Genomic DNA, 27424 nt, shown 5'->3' on the forward strand with positions numbered 1-27424 from the left:
ATAATTAATGATCATTATGCATGTTTACAACAGAAAAGCATATCTTTACAACGTATGCAACACAAGGGGAAGACGACTTTAATGTAACTGACCTAAGTCAGCATTTCTAGTACTGAGTTTGTCGTATCATTGGGCCTCATATGTGACAGTAAGTTCTGGGGAATCATTCCAGCAGCCTGAGTGAGATCCACTGTTGGTGTGGAGAACCGCCTCCACAACTGGTGATGCTGATGTCAGTCCCTCGCATTGGAAGCACCCTTCAAAAGACTACATTCTGGATTTGCTTGAACGGCAAATGCAAACCATCAAAAGATTTACAAATTTGATTAACTCTTGACCCCAAAAATCCAAAATTGGAAGCAATGGCTGGAGACAGAACAGATGAATATATAAAATACATGTCCTATTTGTTATCATAAAAGTTATTTGTAACATTCACTATACACCCTCATATTCATGTTCACCTGTAGGCTAAGTACATCTGAAAACACTCTTTTCTTGTCCATAAGTAGACTAATATAGTCTACTTACAATCTGATATATAGAAACACTGGAAGAGCTGCCTTTTTATCTGTTCTATTAGCTAACTTTTATGCTGTGCTTTTCACGACTTTACTCTGTCATTTTATTTATTGTACTTTTTTGAATACTTTTATTTCTCGCTCTAGAATAATTGTACTTTTTAATGATAGTTTATGCTTTTTATGATTGATTGGACTATGAGTCTCGAAATCAATCAATCAATCAATCAATCAATCAATCAATCAATCAATCAATCAATCAATCAATCAATCAATCAATCACACTGATCAAGCAAATGCCTATTTTAAAAAGTAAAAAGTACACAAAACATTGTTAAGCGTACATCTAAGTATGCTAATACTTTTGAATGAATCAATGGAGTTGGGCTTTGAAGAAATAAATAATCGTCCAAAAAGGTTATTTCTTTAATTTATTATTTATTGGGAATGTTTTTTAAACTAAATCAAATCAATATTTATTTCAGTAGCACTTTTCATACATAATAGCACAAAGTACCCAAAAAACAAAAATTCCCCCTTAACCCGAGGAGGGGAAAAAGTTTACAAAAATGAAAAGTCCTGTGAGGCCCCTGAAAGTTGACTCCAACTACCACAATGCAACAGTGCGTCTCCTAGCTACGGCTTCGGGAGCTACGCCCCAAGAAAAAGTGGGAGGCTTGCCCCGAAGAGGGCTCATTGTAGAGATGATAGTGTTCGAACCCCCCTTAACAGGCTGGTTAGCAGTGACGGGATTAAAAAAGTCAGCTTTGCTCAGTCTCCGCCAGCCAGAAAATAGGTTTCCGTCCGCGTGAATCATGCCCGTCGTCTCCTCCGCCGGCAGGGAGTGGAGGCAAAATTGTGCAAGATACGGATAGCAGCGCGTAGAGGTCCGCGCGGATCGAGTCACGCTTTAGGTCTCCTCCTTCAGTCCTTGTGCCGTGAAAATGTCTCATCAGGGTCTCCGCCGCAGCTCGGACCTACTTCTGCCCCCCTCACATGTGTTTTAAATCGAAGAAGAAGAAGACGTGACCTGAACCTGACGAGAGCTGAAACAACCAAAGAGCTCGCGGAACTCTCTCAACAGTCGCCGCGCGGAGATTTTTTCTTCAAGAGGGAAAAGTTGTAGCGTAAGGAGAAAACATGGGGAACGCAGGGAGCATGGACCAGACCACTTACTTCAAGGGCCACGGCGTGCCAACCAAACTGCCCATGCCTGAGTCAGGTGAACTGGAGGAGAGGTTCGCCATCGTTTTGGTAAGAACATGCGAATCCAAAAGTTTGGGCTTTGTTTCCCAGCATGCTCCAGCGTCCTGGGACAGAACAGCTGACTTCTTCTCTTTGTTGTACCTAAGAAAAACCTTCTAACTAAAATGAACATGGTCAAATTAAATTCAAATACTTTTTAATGTTTTTTTTTTTTTTTACTTAAAAAGTTTCTAACTTTAAAATACAGAACTGTTTTTGACTGCCCTCAACTTTTGCTTTTTTTGTCCTAAAATCTCAACATGCTAGAAGATTTAAGTTCCATCCTAAATGACAACCTAATTAGTCAAACTTGGATTTCAGATGTTGCTTCTGTTGAAGTTGTAATCACTCCTGTGTCATCGTGAAGTGTCAACATATTCAGCAGGATTTATGATTGTAGATTGAGAGTTAACCTGTGTCTGAAAAGTCAGGATGGAGACAGTTTGGGAACAAATCTGATTAGTTTTGATTGGCCTCAAAAATTCGTTGGGATTGATTGCTCTTTTGCTATTATTTGATGCAGTTTGGTTGCTTCAGCTACCTTTTTTTGTTTGGTAGCTGTGCAGTTGTCTTCCGGCTTGCTGCTCTGTAAATACAAACCTGCACAGAAGGACTGTGAAGTGAAATATGAGAGCTGGCACAAAGTGGGTCAGACTGTGATTCTAGCCTGGCTCAGTCAGTGCTCTCAAACATTAGCTGCTCAGGCAACAGATTTGACTTGGGCATGTTAGATATATTGCTGTTTGATTTTTGTACATTTGCAAACATTATTTTTTTTTCTTCCTTTTTTTCTGTTTCGGTGAAAAATATTTTAGCGAGAAAGGAGAATAGAAAATCTTATCTGAAATAATCAGTTTTCATCATCATTCACAGACGGAGTCCTAGTTTTTTTAGGGGGTAATGGAAAAAAATATTAGTTTGATGTCCCTCCCCATCTTTGTAATCCCATCCAGCTGTACTCTCACCAACTTGTATTGATCATCTACCTTCTTGGATTTGGTTTTAAAATGATTGGATCAAGAAAGTTAGTCTGTAATGGGGGAAAAAAAAGAAGTAAAAGCTGTCATCTTGATACTTCAGGTTTTGGGGGAGGGTTTGTTTAGAAGCTGCTTTTATCAAAGCATTTAGTGTGAATTACCACTATTTAAACCCTAATGAGTCCTCGCTGTGGTTGGTAGCAGCTGGTTTTTGAGTGGCACTCTGTGACTCTATGACCTTCCTTCAGTTTGAGGTGCAGATGAGTCACAAGTTGCCTCTAAGGCATCTTTGTTTCCTAGGAATCAGTTGAGTCAAGATTTTGTACCTAGTTTGCCACGGTGCAGTGTGTTCCTCGGTTTATTAATCACTTCCTGTCATCCAAAAACTCAGGGATTTGTCAATGAGTGGGGCTGGTGTGACTCTATGCCAGGTTGTACTTTTGAGTCCAGATTTTCTCAGACTGCTGATCAAAGACGAGCCGCGGAACGGCTTCTTTGCCACTCCTAATGGGTTTGAACAGCAGGCGAGTACTGCTTCCCAGCGGGGGACCGCTGGGATTAAAGACTTGTTGGATGTGTGATGACATTCGAGCAGCCATCTGAGCCTCTAATCAAAGATGAGCTGAATCAGAAATTTCATGCTGCGTTATGCAAAAGAAGAAGAAAAAAAGATTATTTTTTACAGGCCTTACTCTTATTTCTTACTAGCGTTTGGATAGCAGACAGACCTTAGTGTATCTGTCAATCTGCCATTCTCAAACGTTATGGCTTAACTTTAATGTGCTCATGGATGCAACTGATGATGGATCTCAGATATTTGCTTTTCTATGAGAACAATGTGTTTTTATTTATTTAGCAAGAATAAAAGATAGTTTTCAATTACACGGATGACATGGAGTCCATTTAGCAGTTGACATGAGAGTGGGACATGGATATGCCGTCTGTCTTCAGCTTCTTCAGAACGCAGGACGGATATATTTGCACCCATCCCATCTTGGAAAAGATTGTTTTTAAGTCTGCAGATTCCTTTAAAGAAAGGCTCCCATTGAAGCATCTTGCATCCCTGAAGCTCAGTTCAGGTCTTAGAAATTGACTTATTATCTAAATGTAATGTAATTCCTGCTGAGTGGCCAGCTTACATGTGACCATGACCGTGAAGTTAGGTTAAGCTTTAACCCAAAGTGGCTGTTTAAAGATATTTTTTAAAATGGGAAAACGGGTCAGAACAGAAACACAGATTTTTAAGAAACCTTTGCCATTAATGTGCATTTTGTTTCTCACATTGTAAAATAATTAACAATAACACCTGGAAAAATACTTCTCCCTCAAGTCTGCCTTGGACATGATTATGATCTCCCACCCCCTTCTCTTGTTTACTCTACAATACTAGCACAATGCCTTTATCACTGTGAATTTATTTTCCATCTGGATAACTATCAACAGCCCAGCAGAGCAGTTTACCCCCTTTCCCCTTGTAGTATACATGCACAGTAATGTGGAGTAAACAGGCTTGACACCGACCAATTGAGAATGTGTGCTGCAGAAATGCAGCTCCGGCCTCAGCTCTGCTCCTCTGCCCGAGCCCAACCACAAGAGCTTGACGTCAAAGCAAATCGTACCCACATCCAGGATACTGTTTCGCCCTAAACCTCACGGGCTCTTGTGCTTGGAGAAGGGCATGCCAGCAGTTGGTAAAAAAAAACAAAACAGGTAGGTTACCCATTGAAAAGCCATGTGGAGGAGCGCTGGCTTAGCTATTGTTGGCACCCTTCTCAGTCTGTTCAGATTACATCTAAGCTTCTTTTGTGAAAAAGCCACTAAAGTGGCCCCAAGCTGCTATCATTTATGCTGAGAGGTACAGCATCTGAAATCTACTCTGTCGATACATTTTGAGCATTGTTTGTGTTTGACTAAAGTCCGAGGAGGTGCAATGTAGGATAAGGGGGTGGGTGGGTTGTTGACCTGGCCACAAGTTCAAGATTTAACTCGGCACTTTTTGTTTGCTTCCTGTGAATTTGTTTGATTGGATTTAGCAAAATAAAAATTCGAGTGCATCAAAGCTCTTCTAATCTGTGTTGATGAGAGACTTGTGGGCGTTTTAGCAAATAAATCCTGGTTTCTGTATGATAAAAGTTAGTTTAATTCATACGAAACTTACTGAAAAGTCAGATCACTTTGTCTTTTCTTTCTCTTCTCACAAGATGACTCGTCTTTTCCCCTCGCACCCTGGTGGGGAATACAGAAAGTGACAATGCTAACCCTCTATCTCTTCTCCACGTCGGCTCTTCTTCATTAAAAAGGAGAACAATGGCCGTTGTCTGAGGTGCACAGGGTGAACTGTGGCTGCATCCCATGTGTCAGGCCTGCCGAACAGAGCTGCTCTTTATTCTGTGGGGTACCCAAGACGGAGCCTGGCACTGGACCCAACAGGCAGCAGAACGCCGCCACACAAACCCATTAATATGTGTGTGTTATGTTTTCATGTGGCTTTGTGCTGTGCTGAATCCCCATGATGTTCACCCACCAATTAGCCACAACAGAGCTGTGCATGAAATAGTCAGGACACATTGGGATCCTAATGCCAGGCATTTGGAAGAGACTGGCAGTGGTGCAGCAGTGTTTAGATAAAGCATCCGCATGGGTGCCATGGGGTCAGCTGATTATGTAGGTGAGGAGGTCTTTGATTGGTGTCCAGACTCCATGGAATAGAAACCACTCAGGCTTGGACCAGTATTGATTATTGGGAGTCAGTTTACATTAACATCTGAATGTTTTTGTGATTTATTGTGCGCAAAAACTAAAAAAGAAACACAACAACATCAGCTGTAATATAAGTTTCAGTCTGACCATATCTCCACAGTTCTTCATTGTCAATATGAATATGAATTTCAGTTATTGTTTGCTCTGATGCTTTTGTTATTCTTTTTGTACATCATTTTGGAGCCACTGGGTCCTTATTTGCCAACGGGCTCCTTTGCTTTAGCTCTTCCTGCAGGTGTACTAATATATGGCCTTCAAACCGCCTGTCTGGTCCTTTCACGAGGCTTGAAGACTGTTGCCAATATTATCCAAGTTCACACAAACCGGAGCGGAGTCACAACACAGGAGAGGTGCATTGTGGTCCGTATGTGTCCAGACTCCAAAGTGGCAGCTGTGCTGTAAGGCAGAGGGCATGCAGAAAAAAAAGGGTTTTTGGTTCAGACTTGAGTTATTTGTAGCTGAAGGTGTTTACCTTTGTTCAACGGCAAGCCAGCTTTCCCCTCGAGTGTCATTGTGACAAATGAGGCAGTGTTTTGCAGCGTTATCTTGTGGCATTGGTGTTGGTATCATTTTTGTTTTGAGGGCCTTGAACTTTGTAAGCTTTTTTTAGTTCGTACAGCAAGCTGCTGAATCGCATAAATTCTTCATGAATGAGTTAAAAGGCTTCACTCTGCAAAAAATAAAAAAGTACCTTGGGCTGTTGTATTGTCCTCAAACTCCATCACAAACCTTTACTTATTTTAGCCAAATTTCTTTGGAAGTTCATTTGGAACGTGTGCTGCTGGAGTCACATGACAACTTGCCAGATTTAACATCTGCAGTGCAGAATTGGAAGTCCTTTCCCTGATGAATGTGCACCAGTGTTCACTGCCAGACTTTAATGCAGGACCCAGCAGACTCCGACACAATGCAACAGACTGCTGCTTCAGACTGTATTGGACAGAAAATGTGCCTCTATCGAAACTATAGCAGACAATATAACAACATGACTCATAAAAAACTTAAGAACTTTGTAAGTTTTTCTTATTGAATTTGATAAACTCTCTTGATATTGCCTATAAATAGGTTTTTGTGTCTGGATTTTGTGAAGACTTTATAAAATATGGAGTTTAAAAAAGCATTTATAAATTTCATCTTAACTTTTTTTTTTTTTTTTTTACAAGTCTCCTTCAAAAAGATGAGATTACACAAAAATCCTAAACCGTTTAAGGTTGGTTTCTACAAAGCAAGCGTTCAAGCCGTCTATCAGTGTTTCTTTAAAGTGCAGACTGGATTTTTAGTGACTGACATCATTGAGTTTTTTCAGAGGGAGACGTGAGCTCAATGCTCTTTCTGATGAATCTTTGGTTGTTTGAGGGATGATGACAGATTTACAGAAATCCTTACTGTTTAAGTTTACTTTCTCCTGTCTACCGCAGTTCCAACGAAGGTTGGACACTCTGTCCTCTTCTTTTTAAGATTTAGAATGTTAGTGAACAGAATATGGGTTAACTTTTCTTCGCTCTACAATGTCTTCCAGAGTGTCGTAGGTTAACATTTGGGTTTGAATGAAGCTGTTGAGTTTTCTTTAGAATTTTAAGTCAGATTTAGATCAACAGCCTTTCTGATTGAGATTTCTTCTCTCCTCGCCCTGGAACTCAGTATGGACTCCACCTAAGTCCAGACGATTTCGCAACCTCACACCATCTGTTTTGGCCTTCTGTGTCCATGTTTCACTTGTTTTACTTGGAGAGCGTCCTGTTGCTCCAAAACATCTCCTCGATGTTGTTTCCGGGTATTTACATGGCGGGCTAGTGCTGTTTTATCGAATCAGAAGCTGTACTTTTGGCCTAAAACACTAGACTAAACTAAGCCTTTAATTACACCTTTGTCCATAATGTATATAGAGTGTTAATACATCTACAATATTTGTTGAAAAATAAAAACAAGGAACAGCTTTCAGACACAGCAGCTTGGCATTACACTCAGATTTCAGGATTGCACACGGAAGAAGTCAAGTCTGAGTCCTTCCACTTGCAGCTGCTGAATTTGGTGTGCAACTGTTTTGATATCTGACTGTTTCATTAATAGTATTACATGGTTATTCTCAGACTTATTGAATGACATGTTATAAAAGGAAAGCCTGATCACAGTGCTGTGCAGGGCTGAAAGCTGCAGAAAAACGGAGCAAAAAAAAAAAAAGGCACAAATGTTTGAAATTCCCATTTTTTTCATAAGGCATTCCAGCGAGCAGCTTCAAAAACAAGAAAACTAGCGGCGGGTCGGGGGTTCCCGGTCGGGGATTTAAAAACTAATCTGGGGACAGACGGGGGACAACTGTGCCCCTCAAGAACGCAGAGGATTATGGAGCCACGCTGCGCCTAATGAGGGGAGGGCACCTCGGAGGACTTTTTACTGCTTTCATAATAGCAGCTCCTTTTATTTATAACAATGTTACACTAGATCTTACCATTTATAGAAATATCTTAGTAAATAATCAGGGGAAAAAATTCTTTTTCATATTCTAAACCCAGCACTGAAGTACAGCAAATGCAGCATGAAGTGAACAAGCCTCGATGGGGTTCCTCTGACAGAGTTTTCCAGTGCACGGTGGCTTCAAACACACAAATGCTTGCAAGCATTTGACAGGGCCCTCCCCCATCCCCTTTATTTGGGTGTCTGCTTTAACAAATGTTTTTAAAGGAACTTCCTGGGGAGCAGAACAGGTGTAGGATAGTTGATCTCGCTTCCCGTGAAAATTCCTCGGATTTCCGTTGCGTGAAAGTGTTTAGTCTCGCACTATTCAACAACTCTTTCGTCTCACACGGTTGTCGTCTAAGTTGTAGGGTTGGAAATATCCCTGAATGGTTCCTGCAGGAGGTGATTACTGAAGCTGTAAGGACGTGTTAAAAATAAATGCTGAAGTTGAAGTGTACTTCTGTCTGTTTTTACATCTAACATGGTGTTTTTGTGTCACATCTGAAAGCTGTTAAAGTGTAGACAGATCAATGTGAAAATGTTCCATGTCAAACATTTTATTTGCTGTCTTGGATATTTATGTATCTGACACTAATGGTCAGCTTCTCTTAGTATGACGGCCATCTTGTCATGAGTTACTAGCGCTCCATTTCTTGGAGTTGTTAATAAGTCATACATGGGTGTTTGAGTTCTTGTCCTCATCATGGTGGTCTTTCATCAGGTAGTGGTAAAAAGCTGCCCAACCCATTTCAACTGCACCCCATTAGTAACACATACGGGCAGACAGGGTTCTTGTGGATATGGATCCCAGTGAGCTGAGTGCCTGTCACAACTCATTAGTATTTTGGGTGAAATGAAGACTGGTAGAAGTAGCTCTTTGCTTTAGTTGGAGTTACACCAAGCCGGAGGACCACAGCTACCACAGCAAACCACCCAAGTGCCCAACCAAATGGTTTTCTTTAGAAGTGGATCCTAGTTTGATTGGTTTTATTGTGAAAGTTTAGGAACGGAACTGTCTGAGTTTGATTCCTGGTGAGTTGCCAGGTAGAATCAATGGAGCCTCTCTGGCTCTGAACTCCCTTTAGTCAGCAGAGCAGTGACAGGCTGGCCTGAAGCTTCTGCTGAATACGATCAAGATTTCCTGATCGGCTTTTGTGTGGGAGACTCTGAGAAGACATTGACAAATATCTCTTTAACCTCTCACCCAAAAACTAAATGTGCTGTCCAAAAAAGGACATTGTTGGAAAAAATAATGTAAAGATAACATAATTCATATTTTGAAAATGTATTGCTTCATGCAAAATATAATTACCCGTAAGTAAAGTTTTTGTTTTGATGGGTTGTTTGTACATCTTCCCTAACACAATCATTTATATGCACAATCATCTATTTATTTTCAATTATTCATCAAAGACTTAAAGTTGAAAAAAAACAAAGAATCCTTAAAGACTGGGATAGTCAACAGTTGCAGATTTTTTGTTTGAAGGTTGGCTGAACTGATCCATGAGGTGGACCAGTACTTATGCCTGATCAGCTGATTAGAGGCGAGCAGTATTTTCAAAAATAAGTCTTTCTTTGCTGTTAGTACATCTTCTTTATTTTCGAAGAAAACATTTCTATAGAATTTTCTATTGTATGTGGTTCTGTCCAGTTGAGTTTCAAGAACTTCTTAACTAATATGTTGTTGTTGGAATACATCATAAAACAATAGACACATGGTAATAATTGACTTTTTATACTGTTAGGAAGTTAACAGTATATGCTTTATTATTCTCCTGTTTTATTTAAGTTGAGCTGTTTGTGAGGCAGATAGATGTGTAAGTCCTGGGCTTCTGATTGGTTTTCAGTCGTCAGGTTTTCTTCCATTCAAAAGAAAGTTGTCACAACAATCAGTAAACTTAATTTTCTATATTAAAAACAATTTAGTGTCTCTTCTTAATGAAGAGTAAACTGAAGCTGTGGGTTGGACGTCTCTGTTGATTTTAGTGTTGCTTAATCTTGGAGATCGGTCTGTTCTGGGGATTCTCCTCATTCGTCCTCTTCTCACTCCCCCCTCTGAGCTTTTATGGAAAATCCAGGGGAGGAAAGTTGGTGGTTGAACACATTGATGGATGATCCTGCCCATGACTGCAGAAGGAAAAACAACCTCAAAATTATGCTGTGCCTATTTCCCTCCCACCTCTTCGTGGTAATAGCAATCATTTTTACAGTTTTCACTATTTTACTAAATTCTACAAATGAATACAGATGATAGTTTCTGATCTTTCTGTTGTTGTTTGTCTTTGTAATCGTCAGCGTTGTCCTAATCCTCTGTTTCTTTTACATTTGCCATGCATGCGTGTGGAGCTGTAGGTTGCTGGTGCTATTTCAAATACTTGATGCTTTTTCTGAATGAGGGAATCAGCCTTAGGATGGAAACAGTTGAGACCATTGCAGAGATGCTTTTGTGCAAGCAAAGCTTTTTTTTATTTTTATTTTTTATGATGCAATTCCCAACAAATTAGTTAACTTGATTTGTAAAAAAACCTATTCTTTTATCTTTATATAACTGGAACTCAAGATGAATGAAGGGAAACATACATATCCAAGCCTCATTGTCTCCAGAGAGATCTACATTTTGGGGAATTAAATTCATATAATGACACTCAAAGATTTGGAAGACATTTTAATTTTAAACTAAGGCAGACAGACAAGGAAGGGGAATAAAATGATGCATTTTTTTCCTCTGTATAAACAACATGCTCAGACGTTGTCTCTACTTAAAGAGAACAGTAAATGGATGGCGTTATATGCACGCACATGTATTAATACACTGTAATACAACAACAAAAAATCCCAACCAGCTGATGAAAGCGAACTGCTGTTGGTAACTGTTGTTAGGCAGGAAACTCTTCTTTAGTTTCCAGGGAAGTGCTGGATATTTATTTACAATTTACAGAAGCGTTTTATATGAAAGATGAACAGTTTAAAGCTTGAGGGGGAAGGATTTGATTTCGTTTGTTCCTGCTGAGCTCACAAATGTTATTAATGGGTTAAGAAATATTATTTTTTGGGGAAATTCACATATACTGGTTGTTTATTTCACGGTATTTTAATGCCGGTCCTCAGATCCCACTTCCCTGCATTTTCTTGTTTATTACCCTGTTTCAACATGTTTTATTGTTTTATCTTTTTAACAGTCTTCTTTGGAATTTGTTGCGACACCAAACGAGGCATGCATGAGACACGGTGACATTTAGCAGATGTCTCTTTAACAAGTCACTTGCCTAAGTCCAGCCTAGAAACTTTCTTGCCTTTGACTGTTAGATTGTTTTTTGTCTTCATTTTGATCCATTTAGGTGAAAGTGCACCAGTTTTTTTTTTTTGGAAGAATATTCCCTTTAGAATCATTTGTGTATTAATATAAAAAATTCTTTGCTAATATTGTATGCACCTCTGCTACTTCCTCTTTCCTTCTTGGCTGATTTTGATCACTTTATTGCATTTGAAGTGACCCTCCCATACGCAAATCCAATAAATGATGATTTAATACTCTTACTCTAGCATAGAAGCATTTGTTGCAACCTCTCTAAGCTAACAGTCTAAAGTTTCTTACACTATTAAATATGCAGTTACTGAAATAAATCTGCTATACATAAACATTTTTTAATTTTAATTTTTTGTACCAGTCACAATTTGTCTCCAAAATGGTTTAAACTCTAAGTAGGTGTGCAAATGTCTTGCTTGTGTATATCTTACAATCTCTGGAAGTGTGTGTTAAAACATTCGTCCTTCTGCAGGGATGATGGATCAATCTCCACTCCTCTTTTTTTTATGCTGACTTTTTGTCTTCTCTTTCAGAACTCAATGAATCTTCCTCCAGACAAGGCACGACTGCTGAGGCAGTACGACAACGAGAAGAAATGGGAACTAATCTGCGATCAGGTTGACACCAATCTTTCCTATGAAGCTGTCTGCCATAATCTCTGTATAGGTCACCCTTTATTCAATGCTGCAGCGTGTAAAACACCAACAGACTATTCTATGTATGTCAAGTTCCTACTTATCCACGACTTCATTGCTTTTTTGCTTTGCTCGCCCGGTCAAGTTGGTTATGCAGCCGGTTGAGACAGGCCCCTGGCATCATAGCCCAGAGGCTGCTTGCTCAGTGAGCTGATGCCCGAAAGCCTCACAGGGCCTGCAACTTCACTGTCACACTTCCTGCCTTCTTTAGCTGCGATGGAAACCAGCCATGAGATCAAAACCACCACCCGCTCAAACTGCATTGATAGCCACTGACCCCGAAGAGAACTGTGCCAGAGGGAGCCTGTCTGGCGGCTGTCCAGCCGTCAGGCATCCTCCTGGTGCCAAGTTCAGAACTTTAAAGGAAAATTAGTGTCATTTTTTTAGTGGAGCAATTCTGAACAAGTTATCTTTTTCTGTTAAACGATGCCTCCAAACTATATTCCTTTTTTTTTCTGCATCCACAACAGAAATTTATACACCCAGGGGTGTATGCAGCTCTGGGAGTTACCCATTTTTATGGCTTAATCTACAATAGTGAAAAAGGAAAAAATGAAGGTAGATGGCAGATACATTAGCTTTAAAAGCCTGCCACCACTGTTTGAAATATTTCACAGTAATTTATACAAATACTACTGAAGTCTCAGGGCATTTTGCTGTAAACACAAATTCACTTTACAATGTTTACCACCCATTTCCTTTATTTAGGAGTTTTTTTTTAACATATAAATTTATTTTTCTATTTTTTTTTTTTTGTCAAACTCCAAAATATGTGATAAACAACTCTTAAACCACTATTTTCAAACAAATGTACATTTTTTTAAATTAAAACACAACCAAAGTATGTTTGTCTTGGAGCTCCCTTTATTTAGATAAGCATTTGTTTTGACTGTTGTTGGCTTTCCTGCTTACCCAAAAGCCTTTCTGCAAAATGTGCAGCACCGTACCAGCTCTTTACAGTTTTGTAGACCAGCATAAGATATTTTTTTAGGTGGAGAAAGATTTGAAACCGTGACAGTTCTGCATCACTCTTTGGCAGTGCTCCTCTTGTCTTTCCTGTTTTTGTGAGACAGACTTTCAGGCCCTGATAGATATGATAGTTTTGTTTCAGTATTTGTACACGGAGGGTAAACAACTTTTGCAGGATGTAGCCTGCTGCAAAGAGCCGTTTCTATCATGCCAGTAGATCTGACTTCTTCTTTTTGAAACTACTCAGAAGCTTTATGGATAAGTGATCAAAAATAGTTAATATTGAAAAAGAAGTTTTGTTTTCTCTTTTGGGCATAAATGTATAATCATCTAAACATACAAATCCAGGTTCTGAGATAAAAAAGAGCTTTACGCCGACTGCAAGTCTATTTCTGCTATAAAGTTCAACAATTTATCTGATTGGTCTGAATGATAGCCTTGCTCATATACCAAGCCTCTAGTGGTTACTTGACAAATTTCACTTGGCTCCAGTTACTTGTATTTTCAAATTATCTTCAACATGAAAGACAAAAAGTTGACCTTGGATGAATTTAGGAGGAAACTGTAGGAATTATACATTTATCAAAGGGACGTTGAACTCTTCTTTGCTGAACAAAGCATCTGTGAAGAAAATGTCAGGAAAGAAAGTGGATAGTGAGAATAAAACCGGAAACCTGTCATATTAACACCTTATCTAAATGTTCTTTAGGGGATTTATTCAGCAACATGACACCACGAATCTACCCTTAGTGTCATTGACCAAATTCTATTTTTACTACTAGTGTTTAAAGGCGTTAGATAGACGCAAATAATAACACCTTGATGAGAGATTTTTATTAGCTTGTAAAGAAGCGTTATGACAAAACAATTTGTCATTATACATGCAGTAGGTTTTGGTGCATTTGAATCTTAAAATAAAAGTTTTTGTGTTTTTTTTTAATTTCTTTTTACTGTTTCTGAACTCTGGATGTTGTGTTTGTAAACTGTTACTCTAAAGTAATGACACCAAGCACATTTGGAGTCAATGACACAAACCGGCAGCATCATTTTCCCCCTGAAACGCCCTCCGATCTCTCACATGGTGCGATCAGCCTGCTGGGAAGTGATTCTTAGTCGGATCCAAATGGTGTTTCCCGCTCAACACACTGATCCAAATCCAGCACTAATCTCCTGTATTTCAGGGAACAGTTATGCCGTCGGTAGATGTTGGGACATGCACATTCACGCATGTCCGCCTCTAATCTGCAGGTGTAGTGCCTTTGTAAAATCTAAATTAAGATTAAAAAGATGTGGCGTCAAAGATGGAAATCTAGAGCTTTATTTGTTCAATTCAATTTACAGTTTACAGAAGTAAACAAAACGGACTAACCACTTCTGAGCTGTCTGACTTATGCTGACACTCTTGTGATAATGCATGATTAAAAGGATCTTTGCTGTTTCCACAGCTTTCACATTCTCTCTGTTTTGTTGGCTCATCTCATTCCTTTCCTTTGTTTGGCAGGAGCGATTCCAGGTGAAAAACCCGCCACACACGTACCTCCAAAAGCTGAGAAGTTATCTGGATCCAGCTGTTCCAAGAAAGGTGGGCACCCTGTCTAACATCCTGTGCTGTCCTGTTCCAGTGGCCTTGCTCCCACAGAGTCACATTTGGGATCCTCTGTCTCTTGTCTGGGATTGCATGCTGGGTTTAGTGAGCAGCCACTCAGCACTTCAGGGGAGAAGTAAAACAGTGAAAAAGGAGACAGCTGTTTATATGGAAGTTGTTACAGAAATCTTGTAGTTCTGGTCTTTTCCTGAAAAGAAACTGTAACACAGAAGAGTAAATGGTGTTCATTTAGGCTTAAGGGTTCTGAATGCACCATGCAGGGTTGCAGGAGTTAAAAGCCAAAAAAGAAAAGTCTAAGAAGTGTCTGCTACATGATAAAGAAGTTCTTATGTCAACTCGGCAGACAGTTCTGGCTGTTTCCCTTGGCTGCTCCAAAGGAAGCAGGACATAGTGGGAGGAGGGCCTTTATGAAGACAAGTCTTGGCGTGTGCTTTTAGGCCTCTGTGTCTGAGCTGCAGGGGAAAACTGGCCTCCGATGAAGAAATTAGCACTGAAACTCTGGCCACAAAAAGGCTTTGTAATTCATTGACTCTTCTAACATTCTGAAACCGAAGCTAATTAAAAATGTGATGATTTTGTGTAACAGAAAGATGATGTTTAGGAAGAAAAGTTGTTTTGTGACAAAGGTTAATGAATCTGAAGAGTAAAAAAAGCAAAAATCTTTTAAAATCTGCAGGACAACTTTTTTTCTTTTGTGGCTCCTGTAAGTGATGCTTTTAATATATCAATCAAAAGACCACACCCCTTTTCTGCGAAATTTTGTGTTAAAAAATGAAATTAAAAGTTTTGTTTTTGTTAAATTAGCACCACCTTATCAGTTAAAAAAATCTAGGATCACAAACAAAAGTTTTGTACCAACTTTATTGCTCATTTTTGTAAACTGGTCCCATTGGTATTTAAGTTAAAGAGGACAAATTTGTTTTTATGTAATTCTCTTAGTAGTTGCTTAATGCACTGCACTTGAGTCTAGTTAGTTTTGCAGCGTCAATTCGAAAGCTGAAGGGAAACTGCTTGGTTTTTTCAGTTCTGTTTTTTTGGCTAAGCAGACCAAAACTTGTGGAAATATATTTAACTTTAACATGTAACCGTTTCTCCTTTTTTTTTTTTTTTTTCCATTGTGAACTTTCAGTAAATTTGGGGGGGAAGAAACAATTAATTTCAAGCAATCAAAAATCACAATTTCCTTTTTTGTGTTCCAGGAAATGCCATGTTGCCATTCTTTTCAACCAGCAACAGCATCAAAATTTATAAAGAAGTATTGAGGAATTCTGACAAATTCCCATTAGGAACTAAACATTAATGATAACATGACCTTTTTTCCCACAAAGGTGATAAATTGACTAGTAAAAAGCAAAGTCACCTGTCCGGTGTGGTGGACTGCATACCTCAGTGATTCCGACACATAATCCAATTCCTGATGGATTACACATGTATGAGATAGCGAGGAAGGGATGAGTCAAGTGAACAAAGAGAATTAAAATAATAAACGGTGTGTTTGCATGAGTGGACTTGTTCCGAGCAACAAAGACCAAAAGCACCTCTGCCTTTACCAAAATCTAGATGAGGAAAAATTGATACCACCCTCCGTGTTTCCCTGTCGGAGGGAAACGCCCCTCTGTTACCTGACTGTCTCCCTTAAGTTTGAGTGAATGTCCAACAAACAGTCTTTAGAGACCCACTCTGATAAAAATCATGTTTTTCGTGTTTTTAATATGTTGTTGCGACATTTTTCTGATGATAGAGGGTGTATCTTAAAAAAAACTTCAAACTGTATTTCTGAGTATTTCTTCATACAAATTATGAATCAGAAGCAGATAAAAAAATGCCTTTTGTAGAAGAGCTTATTTGTGACGTAGGAAATACACTTGGCAGGCCACAAGATTCCTGCTCTGCTCCATTGTGATGCATCCACTTAAAGACAACTAGATCCATGTACGTCTTCGTTTCGTTATCCAATCTGTCTCAAAACTGTACGGCTGATAATGTTAGGTAGGGCGTGTGGGTGGCTGTAAGCTAGCGTGTAAACGGATAGATGATGGGAAATTTTTATCGTGACTTACCTTACATCAACAGTTCTGCCTACAACTCGGAGGCAAATTTCTAATGAACTACTGCCGCTCTGCAGAAACTATGTCCCAGAAAGCAACAGTTTTTTTGATTTTGGCTAAAAACGGCATAATCGTAATTAAAAAACCACTGGGAACTCTTATAATCAGAAGATGATCGGAGTGGGACTTTAAGTGACATTTTGACCCTCGTTCAGCATGACTGGTTGAACTGGGTGGGTATGTCTTCTGTAAGCTGGGAGAAACCTTGAAGTGGACAGGCATCGAGAAACACGTTGAAATTGAAGTGAGGAAGGCAAACGGACAGGGAGGGGAGACCGAATAATGAAGAGAGGAGACGGAGAGAGGGACAGATTGACAGAGACAAAAAGAAGCACTGGAAAAGAGAGAGTTATGGGCTCCTTTCTGCATTCCTGATACATCCCCCTTTTCTTCAGACTCAAACAATTGCCACTTTGTGCCACTGTGAGAGCTCTGGAGGTCATTGCCTCTGCTTTCCATAGGCAGGCTCCAGTGCATTCCTCTGAGCGGCTCCCAGCCAATAGGCAACCGGACGAAGAGCTACAGTCCAACTAGTCCCCAGAATGCATCAGCTGCTGATTTGTTTCCAGGATGACCCCTCCTGAGCTCACACTTCCCCAAACACCCCCCTTTTTTTTCTGTAATTTCCTCCCCTCCTTTACATTCGCAGTGCTGTCTTCTCCCCTTTCACTGCTCCCACCTCATTCTCAGCTTTCCTCTCTTCCCTCTTCTCCCTCCGTCTTCTCAGCGGTGCAGCTGGTAGCACTTAGAAGTGTGGAGTGTGGGGTGTTTGGAGGGTGCTGTGAGAGTCTGCGCAGTACCCCGAAATATGTTCTGCTTTTCCACACAAGCGGACGAGTGACTCCTCCCTAATAAAAACACTCTGGTTCTCATCTCCTCATGCTCCGAGCCCAAACCGCCCAGGCCCACAGACGTACACGAGAGAGAGTCGGCTATGGGAACCACTTTCTTCTCTGTTGATGTTTGAAATTTGGCTAAAAGCTGAGTTTTGTTTTTCTCTCTGATGTAAGAACCTTTTAGAAAGTGATTTCTTCTTATCTCTGGTGTGTACGTCTAAAGAAATGTATCTCTGTTACTGACTTATAATCAACACCAAGAATGTTTTATTCTTGCTTGTGTTGTAAAAACAAAATCTGTTCATCTTTCTTCTAGCAACTTTAAAATTTTGTTATGTTGGAGGCAAAAATTAGGAAAAATTTCTTTGTGTAAGGATTATTATAGTTATACATAATAGTATTTCCTCATTTAGTTTTTTTTGAGCTGCATAGACACTTGAACGCCTGATGCTGAAGATTTAATAGAGCAGTTTTCTCCCCTTCTTTGTTCCACTTCTGGTGTAAGAGATCCACTCCCTCTCATCAGGGATTTCCCCCATTCCCATCACCCTCTGAGCCTGTTGGTCCCCACTGGTCTTTCACTAGCTTGTTTTGTTCATGCTCTTGTGTAACAGCATGAAGGGCCTTCCGCTTTTTTTTTTTTTTTTTTTTGTAGGTAAGGCAGATAACTCCCAGTAAAGATGAAAGCAGAGAGGGGCCAGCTCCCTTTTTCTTTTCTTTTTTTTTTTGTCCTAACCAGTCGTTCAGCAGCTCGCTCATCTGTCTTGTCGGTGTATCCCCGAGCAACCCGCTCGAGAATCCGTGTTAGGCTGAGCTTGTGAAAACGCCAGCCAGCTCTGCTTTCTGGAGGCTATTTAAAGCAAAGGTGTGTGAGGTGTGGCTGCTCAATAACAAGATTGGACTTAGGCAGAAAAAAATAAAATCTTAAGCCTCATTATTTAATAGCCTTAGGAAAAGCATTTTGAGTTTCCTTTGAGTCAGCTCATCTTTAGCTTCACGGTTGTTTTCCTGTTAAAAGTTCTTACCAAACCGCTCCCTCTTTTAGTTTTTAATTACTATCCACTCCCCTGAACATCTAAATGTCACAGTGGTTGCCTGAGAATCTGTTTGACTTTTCTGTCAGAAAAAAAGTGGTGTGAAACCAGCATTTGTTCCATCTCTGTGCCAAGAAGAATTCATATTTCAGACACCATGATAAAACGTTCCGTTTTTCTTTCTCTTAGAAATTCAGACGGAGGGTACAGGAGTCCACCCAAGTCCTGAGAGAACTGGAAATTTCCTTACGGACCAATCATATAGGGTGAGTCACTGCAGGATTTTGTGACACACGGTGTCACGCTCATACTATTAGATTTTAAAAGAAACAAAAAAAGAAGTGGAAATTCTGATACTTGTAGATACAGACATGGAAATAAACATCAACCCCCAAATCTTGTAAACATTGTCCTAAAATTACACCAAAGAACACGGGAAGATAAAAAAAAAAAAGATTGTGGGTGGAAGGAAAAACGTGTTTTTCTAGATGTAGTTTTACTTTAGTATTTATGAAGAAAATATGACTGTAGTGCTAAAAGAATCCAGATTTCACAACAGATGAAAAGCTGATTCATTTACCTGCAGTGTCAGGTATTCCAGTGAAGCAAGCCTTAACCTGTGATGACTGATACTGATTTAGGGTAACTCTTTAGGGGAGATCAATATCTCTCTGACAGACACACAAGTTATTGTTTTGTTGTGTTGACATCTCTGTATCCAAGGACTGTGATCGACGTTGATGATAAAGCCTGTTGCATTTTGGGATATGTATCAAGTATGGGGCTAAAAATTGAAAAGAAAGTCTAATGCAAAGTTGCAGGTGATCATTTATTACCATTGACTGTATATGAGAGCTGGACTGAGTGAGTGTGACATCAGTCATTCATTCATCTTCTGATCCGTTTGTTCCCTCTTGGGGTCACGGGGCTGCTGGAGCCTATCCCAGCCACTTGCGGGCGAATGCAGAGTGACATCACCCATGGAAAATGAAGTCAATTTAATCGCCTTTTTTATTTTATTTTTTTATGTGGACAAGGCCATGTTGGAGCCAGTACAAATGGCTCTGTTTCTATGGCGACCAGAAAGAATGGTGATTCTGTACAATAGAATGACTGAATAATAATAGTGGTTTATAGTGGGAGGAGTCACTCAGTCCAGTTTTCATATGCAGTCAATGGCTGATAACGCTTGTGTGCATCTTTACTCCAAAAGAAATGCAAAGACGAGGACTATACCTTTGTTTTTCTCTCAAAAATTGACACTTTACCAATCAAACACAGCTTTACATGGAACTGGGAGGAGTTTGGGGAGGTGGGAAAGTTTTTAATCTGGGTCTGTGGTGGCATAATCCCTGTTAAATTAATTATTGTTATACTTAAGTGCCCTGATACAAATTTGGAAAGCTTTTTTTTTTTCATAGATTGACATTCTCCTAAAATCTACAAAAACAGATAATCAAAAAACAATTAGTTAATATGAAGGAATACTGGACAGAATATTGGAAAAAATGTAAAATTCTGCAGTCGAACAGCACCAAAAGATTTATTCCCACACAAGCATTTTAGTGTTAAAGTGTTGTAGGTGGATGGCCACAGGAGAACTGAAGATCCTGCCAAACAATGGGAGGAGAAATCAGTGGGAGCATGTTCTGGCTGCTCCACCATAAACTATTGCAACAGCAACATTACCAAACAGTCTGCTTTTTGCTTCTTCCCCTGATTTGACTGTTTTTGTGTTTTTCCTTGCAGTCCCACACATATTACTTGCATCACTTGGTGGCCTTCAGCAACAGTTAGAAAATTATCTCATGCGTCTGACAACACTGCCTTTCTCCTCTGCACACTGTTTACACTCTGATCAGAATTTTTGCCCTAAACCAAAACATTTTCCCGTCACAGCCGGAGACGATGTCCGTCTGGCTGACGGTTAAATCATCCTCTACAAAGATTACGAAGATTAACTCTTTTTAGGGACTGTGTGCTTTGAGGCTGCATCACATGAGTAATCTTACTTATCTAGATTAGACAATAATGCATTACCAAGGAGGGACTTGGGGGGGAGATTTAAAAGCTGGGGGTTGTTTACAGTACAATATCATCTACTTAAGCAAAACCTAGTTGTGCCTTCATTTTATAACAGATGCACAGTCATATGGACTTTGTAGGAAAGGTGGCTGTCTGATGCTAACCCTGGCTCCTCGGCCCTGTCTTGACATGCCGCTCTCTGGCCGCCAACATGTGGTGCATGGGTGGATTCTCGGTTAACGTCCTGTGATAATGATTACCATGTGGGGCTGGTGAAACCACGCCCCCTGCCTCCTTTTACAACACAACATTCCCAGCCAGGCAGCGCTTTATTGGCCGCTTCTGTGAGCCTGATTCAGTCAAATGTTGTTACGCTGCAGGGAAGCCAATAAAGAAGCAGCAAGCCAGTTTTTAAAGTGGCCCCATCAGTGCTGTGTCACTCAAAAGTACGACTGGAAAGTCATTATCTTTATGCCCTGCAAATTTCTGTGCAAATCATGCCTGTCGAAGCATTTGTCTGAGGTAAAAGAACACATGGGACCCTCATGTCAAAGACTCTTGATATAGTAATGATAGGCAATAGGAAAGCACATGCAACAGGTAGCTCTTGATTGAAAAGAAAAAGCTTGAGGGCTATGTTCTTTGCCTGTAAAAATACATAAAAATGGCTTTTTAAAAATTGTTTTTGTCTTCTCGCTTTTCCCAAATTTGCAGCACACACATGCAATAAAAGGAGAGTCCTTAAATGTGAAGGTGGAAGCCTCTGGGTCTGCAAACAGATGCATGAATGATCTGTTTGCTGCTTTGAGCCAAGAACCTTTGAAAGCTATTAAACAGATCATTATGCTCCTTTTAACAACGCAGGAATGTATCTATCAAGAGCCATTACTGACGCTTTGTGAGGTATTTTCCAATGGATATTTAAAATATATAGTTTATTTAAATTTAAAGTTGGATAGATCAGATATTGGAACAAAAATGAATATTGATATCCATTTTTGTTGCTCCGGTAATGTTAGATTGGGGTTGTGAAACAACAGGATGATGGGAAGTCTGGAAAGACTTACTCTGCCCCAACAGTGCCACCCACAACTCAGAGGTGAATTTCTCATGAACTACTCCTGCTCTGCAGAAACTATTCTAGAAAACGACACAGGTTATTTAATTTAGCCTAAAAACGGCATAATCATAATTAAAAGACCAGGACCATGTTTTTTTAAAAGGATTAAAAGTTCATCGAAGTGGGACTTTAAATAAAGAATCTTTAGTTGTCTTATAATTACACATTAATCTAAAAATTTCGGAACATGTAAAGAATTTGTAGAGTTTTATTTTGTGTGAGCTCCCTTTTGTGCATTCCTCTCTTCAGGTGGGTGAGGGAGTTCTTGAATGAAGAGAACAAGGGCCTGGACGTGCTGGTGGAGTACCTCGCGTTTGCTCAGTATGCCGTCAAGTAAGTCGCAGAAGAACTGCCCCTTTTTCCTCTTCAGAGCTGCTGGTGTGTCTCCATGCAGCGCCAGCACCATCGGTGCTGCGGGCTGACAGAAACACCGAGTCACTCGGGGCTCATTGCTGACACATTGTGCATTATAGCAGCCACTCGCTTCTATTCATGAACAGACTGTGTGATTGTTAGTCACTCACAAAGTCCCTGTTCAGGGCCAAAGAGCCTTGTCCTTAAATATTTTATTCACCCCTCCACCTTCCCGTATGTTTAATAGTCTGTCTGCATTATGAATGGTTGGCTGTAAAGTTTTGTTTGTGCAGTGCTACAGGAGCACATTAAACTTTGGAACCTGTATAAAAGCTGAAAAACCCTAAAGTGCAACGTTTTAACAGCTGTCAAGGGTAACCAAAACTGATCTTCTCTAAATTTTTAAATTAGATTTTGTACAGAAGTAGGTTTAGCTTTTATAAGTACAGACTGACACACTGATCCCTCAAGCTTGGTGCTTTGCCCCCTCCCATCCTGCTGTTTTGAACTGGAGGTGATAACATTTGGAATGGAGTGAGGAGCACTGACCTTGAACAGTCTGCTGCTTTCAAGGAGATAATTGTTACTTTACGTTAAGGTTTTTTTACATTTTAAAAAGCCATTTATCAGATCATTTAAGATGTTGGAGAATGAAAAAAATTTTTTTTTAAAGTCTACGTACAAGTAAATGCAAATTTTTGTTTTTAACCCCTTAATAGTGTCACGGGTAAATTAATTTCATAGGTCACCTTATCTGACCTTTTCCCTCTCCCTTCATCTCTTCAGATTCAAATAAGGACGTGCATCTCTGTTGTTATTCTCAACTTATTCACAATTATTTGCTTAGAGTTTACTACTTTCATCAAATTAAATTAACTTTATCTATGAAGCCCTTATAATACTACAAGTAGCTTTACAGGCTTACAACAGTTACCGGTAAATAGAAAACGCACAGGATGCTCTCAACACTCCCATCGCCCTGCATCCCGTAATGAAACATAAACTAACGTATAAATCAAACTCAAAATAGGAACCGAACTGGAAACTTGGCTTGATACTGATGTGAAGAAATGATATTTTGGGGATATTTATGTCAAAACTGAAGATTTCTTGCTTTCATTTCTGAACTTGTTCCACTCTTGAATTTTCTTAGTTGCCAGAAAAAACACACACACAAGAGGTTTAGTTTGAAATAGTTTTTTTAAAACAGTAAAAGTCTTTTACTTTTTCTTTTCCATCTTTAATATTAAACTTGAGAGACACTATATCAAAAATCATCTAAGATAGTCATAGAAATCTGAATCATTATTTTTCTAAGCCCCAGCAGATGGTGTGGACATTTATGGAGCACTCTGATCTAACTATAATTTTTATTAGTGTATATTTGTTACATTTCTGTTTTTAAAAGCACCAAACAGGATGTGTTCTGTGGTTTTCTGGGTTATTCGCACTGCTTACTATGAGGTGGTTAGACTTAGCTTTGTTTAGCCAACCGTCCAAGAAGCTTAGAAATGTTTAATGTTTCTTTTACTGACTTGGAGTTAAATGTTTAATTTCATTTTTATTTACCTGTTTTGAGGCATCGAACTAAGCAGTCTTTAGCTAAAATTGGCCAACAGGACAACTGGATAAGAGATATTTTTTTGTAAAACTTTACGATTTCCAAATTGTAGAACTAATATTTGGAGTTGTAATAATTTTCCTCGTGCTTTTCTCACCTTTACCTGCAGCTACGATGGTGACTCTGTGGAGAACACAGAGGATGCTTTGGATAAGTCCAAGACCTGGAGTCGCTCTATTGAAGACCTGCATCGAGGAGGCAGCTTTCATCACGGGGGCACCATGCGTCGAGGAGGCACCCTGCCTCCCAGTACCACTGGTAATGGCATCACCCGCATTGGGCGGAATTCCACCTTACGGTATGTAAACATACAGCGGTGACCTGTTAACCTGTTTCTTTGTTTGAGTTGGGGCGGTGCGGTTCTTCTGTTTGTAGTTCCCAGTGTTTGGCCAAAGCCATGGGATTATTTTGAGAAGTCACACATTTCATATGATGAATCAGCTGCTCCTTTGTGCAGTCATGAGGTCTGTAAGACTTTAAAGGGCTTAGGACACATGCAGTGGAAGGAATGCCTTTTTTATCCCTTTTTTAAAGAATATTTTTTATAGCTCATCGGACTATAGGACTGAAAATACAAAGAGAATTTGCCCAACCATAGACAAAAGTTTTATTGTTTCTAAATGGCAATAGTTCATTGTAGCTACAAATCAAGTGTAATCAAGTGCAGTTTATTCATGTCTGTGCTAATGTTTGCTTCCCAGTACAATTCCCTTTTGTTCATGTTTCATTTCTGTAATCCTACCTGTCCCTTCATTGTTTTAGGACGCTATAGAACAGTATAGAAGAGGAATTCATCATCATATCAGCCGTCATTTACTAAAATTTGTAAGACAATAAGTACCCAACCAGTGTCTGTTGCAGAGATAGCAAGAATAAAATGCATGTTGAATCACATTAGTTTAAAAAAGAGCTAATAACTTGTAAAAAAAAAATAACTTAAACTTAGCTCTAAATTTGTAAAATGATTGCGCCACTTAAATACAGCTTTAGTGCATCAAATTTTAAACGCTCAGCTTGCACCTGTTTGTGCCAGTGCTCTGGAGCATATACAGTATGTGTAATATACCCTCAGCGGGGCTGATTTTATTTTTTCTTCTGTTTTGTCCTGGTCTTTTGTCCATAGTCATCTGTTCCCTTGTTTGCCACACTTGGACAGCAGGCAGGTCTCAGCTTTGCTCTGCTGACTCACAGTCACCTTTGTGCATCCCTAAGACACCAATCCGGACATAGTGGGCCGGCACTCACCCATGCATTCCTATAGACAGACGCCTCCTTTATTGTACATTACACCCCCCCTCCCTGCCAGAGCTGCTCAGTTTATTTGTGCCTCTGTCTGCGTATGGGATGTGAATTATGTGTACTGCCAGCCCCCCCCCCCCCCCCCCCCCCCCCGCACTTGACACTGAATTCTCCTTTCCTTGGAGCGAATGGCTTTTTTTCCCCTGAGCTCATTGTTTGTGCTGCTTGTGTGCTGATGTTAGCCTAGTTTCTCCCTTCAGCTGTGCCAGAGCAGAGTATTAGCTTTCTGCAAGTATAAACACAATGAACAGCCTATACCAATTTTCTGTAAGTTACTAGAGTAATCGGTTGTAACTGCTGTCACATCAACCGTGAAGTAGGTGACGTTAGTTTTTTATTCTCTTTTTTTTTTTTTTTTAAAGAAATAAGTCCCCCTTTAGCTGTTTTGTTTAGGTTTACGCTTGCAGAGCATAAACAATAAGTTGAGCTTCACCTAAATGTCTTTTTCAAACCGCCATCTTGAAGGACTCCAAACACACTGAGCTGCCCCAGGTGTTCACAAAAAAAACGGTATGTTTTGGAAAATTAGGAGTTAGTGAGTAGCATGTAGATGTTAGAGTTCAATTTCTCATAGCTGGTAGTTTTTTTCTGTTTGTTGTTTTTGTGTCTGGTGCATTTTTTTTTAATAATTTCTGATAGTTTGGGTGTTTTAGAACAATAAACCCCCAAAGCTTCAAAAATGTCCTCCCCTTTTAGAAAACATTGATCTGTATTTAGTTATTTTTGTGCAAAATTTGTCCTTTTTTTAAAATTTTTTTGGCAATGAGGCAATGAGGCGGCCGTGATGCAGAGGTAAAGCGGTCGGCCTAAAATCGCTGGTTTCGTTACTGCCCTCCCAGCCCAGGTATCAAAGTGTCCTTGGGCAAGACACTGAACCCCTTATTGCTCCTGGTGGTTATAGGTTGGCACCAGTGTTTGGCAGTGGAGCTGCCATCATGAATGTGTGAATGGGACTGTGACTGTACAGCACTTTGGGCCTTTGAAGAAGATAGTAAAGCGCTATAAAACACGAATGAACAAAAAAAAACCTATGAAATACTAAATTCTGAAGTGACCCCGAGGTTACAGAGGAATCTCTGTGGATCATATTCTTTGCAGATGACACTGTGATAGGTTCTGAGAGCAGGCAACAGGCAGAGGAATCAGAAGTGAACGCTTGCTCTTGAAAGTAGAGAAATGAACACCTACAGCAAGACAGTATCTGTATGAAAATTAGTGTAACCTAACGCTTAGTCGACAGAGCAACAGAGAGTGTGGGAAAGACATAAATAGGCATGTCCAAGCAGGTTGAAAAGTTCCAGGTGTCATGTGTGGCTTCAGTGTCAGCAAGAACGAAAGTAAAGGTATAGACGCAGCGGTGGGGGCCACCTTGTTTTTGGTCTGAGGCTTTGAGAAAAGGCACAGACGGCAGAAGTAGCAGAGATGATGATGATTCTTAATATGGCTCCTATTAAAGGCTGGAAGGACCATTTAGTAATTTCACTAATTATTTAGTTTATATTCCTTACCAGGTATTCATCTTGGTGATTTTTAAAACATTTTTTAAGCAATTCTATAAGTTTTAGAAAGTGCTTACTCATTTGCTTGCCACACTTTGGTTTTAGGACTGATTCTTAAGGGATAAATGAACCGAAATAGTAGTAATAAAGATTTTTAACTGTTTTTATTTTATTTTTTTTTATTTATCATTTTAGGCAGAAAGTGCTACAATTCTGTCAAAGTATCATTCAGTTTGAACCAATTTTATCCAACAGTTGTGTTTTTGTAAAAAACATAGAAGCTTTTAATGAGCTTTAAGGTTGATTTTAAAGTTATAGAAAAAATTGTTTTTAAGGTGAACTTGAGGATGATTGTTGACTGGGCCTCCTTGAAGACGGCACACAAAACTGTTGTGACTCGGGTGAATTATGCCTGGAGGCATGAGAGCTGACGGGAATAAGCCTGTATAGAAGCCCCCTAAGTTGGTCTGCCAGTAAAACCCCCACAATTGCATCAAAAAAAAATTTTCAGCGCTTGCTAATGTATTTTTTTTAATAAACGTCTGCAAATCGAAAGGAAAACTAACATTTTTTTTTCTTTTTTGGTCCACTTAAAGACCCACTCTGATGATCTTTTGGTCTATTGTAAAAATGTTCCCAGTGGTCTTTTAATCATGACTATGCCATGTTTGGGTCTACAGATGAAAAATAGCCTATGAGCTAATTGTGGCGCATTGCAGCAATGCTTTTAATGTGCAATGAAAAATACATTTTAAAATCAAGGTACCTGTGTTGTTTTCTAGAACATAGTTTCTGCTAGATGCCAGCTCAAATGAGGAAAGCAAAGACATGGATCTATTTGTCTACAAGTGGATGCATCCGAGCTTGTGGCCCACCCAGTGTATTTCCTATGTCACAAATACAATCTTTTTCAAACTGCATTTTTTTATCTGCTCCTGATTCACAAAGATTTGAATAAAGACATTCTCAGAAATGCAATTTTAAGCCTAAT

The 27424-nt window shown here is 39.6% G+C and overlaps 1 protein-coding gene across 8 annotated transcripts in view; it reads left to right on the forward strand.

Annotated features, from left to right (window-relative positions):
• The first annotated feature begins 1029 nt into the window (after positions 1 to 1029).
• The window catches only part of fmnl2 (formin like 2), a 42361-nt gene continuing 15966 nt past the window's right edge, over positions 1030 to 27424 (forward strand). For 2 of the 8 annotated variants that reach the window (XM_023951087.1, XM_023951091.1), the window contains exons 1-6: positions 1031 to 1775; positions 11801 to 11884; positions 14433 to 14513; positions 18705 to 18781; positions 21910 to 21993; positions 23745 to 23933. In XM_023951087.1, the coding sequence (XP_023806855.1) occupies positions 1662 to 1775; positions 11801 to 11884; positions 14433 to 14513; positions 18705 to 18781; positions 21910 to 21993; positions 23745 to 23933 (629 nt within the window). In that variant the 5' untranslated portion in view covers positions 1031 to 1661. Of the gene's footprint in view, positions 1776 to 11800; positions 11885 to 14432; positions 14514 to 18704; positions 18782 to 21909; positions 21994 to 23744; positions 23934 to 25335; positions 25445 to 27424 lie in introns of those variants that run through there. The other 6 variants (XM_023951085.1, XM_023951090.1, XM_023951086.1 and 3 more) reach the window with 5 other exon arrangements.

The sequence above is a fragment of the Oryzias latipes genome, chromosome 21 (assembly GCF_002234675.1).
Source record: "Oryzias latipes chromosome 21, ASM223467v1".
NCBI lineage: Eukaryota > Metazoa > Chordata > Actinopteri > Beloniformes > Adrianichthyidae > Oryzias > Oryzias latipes.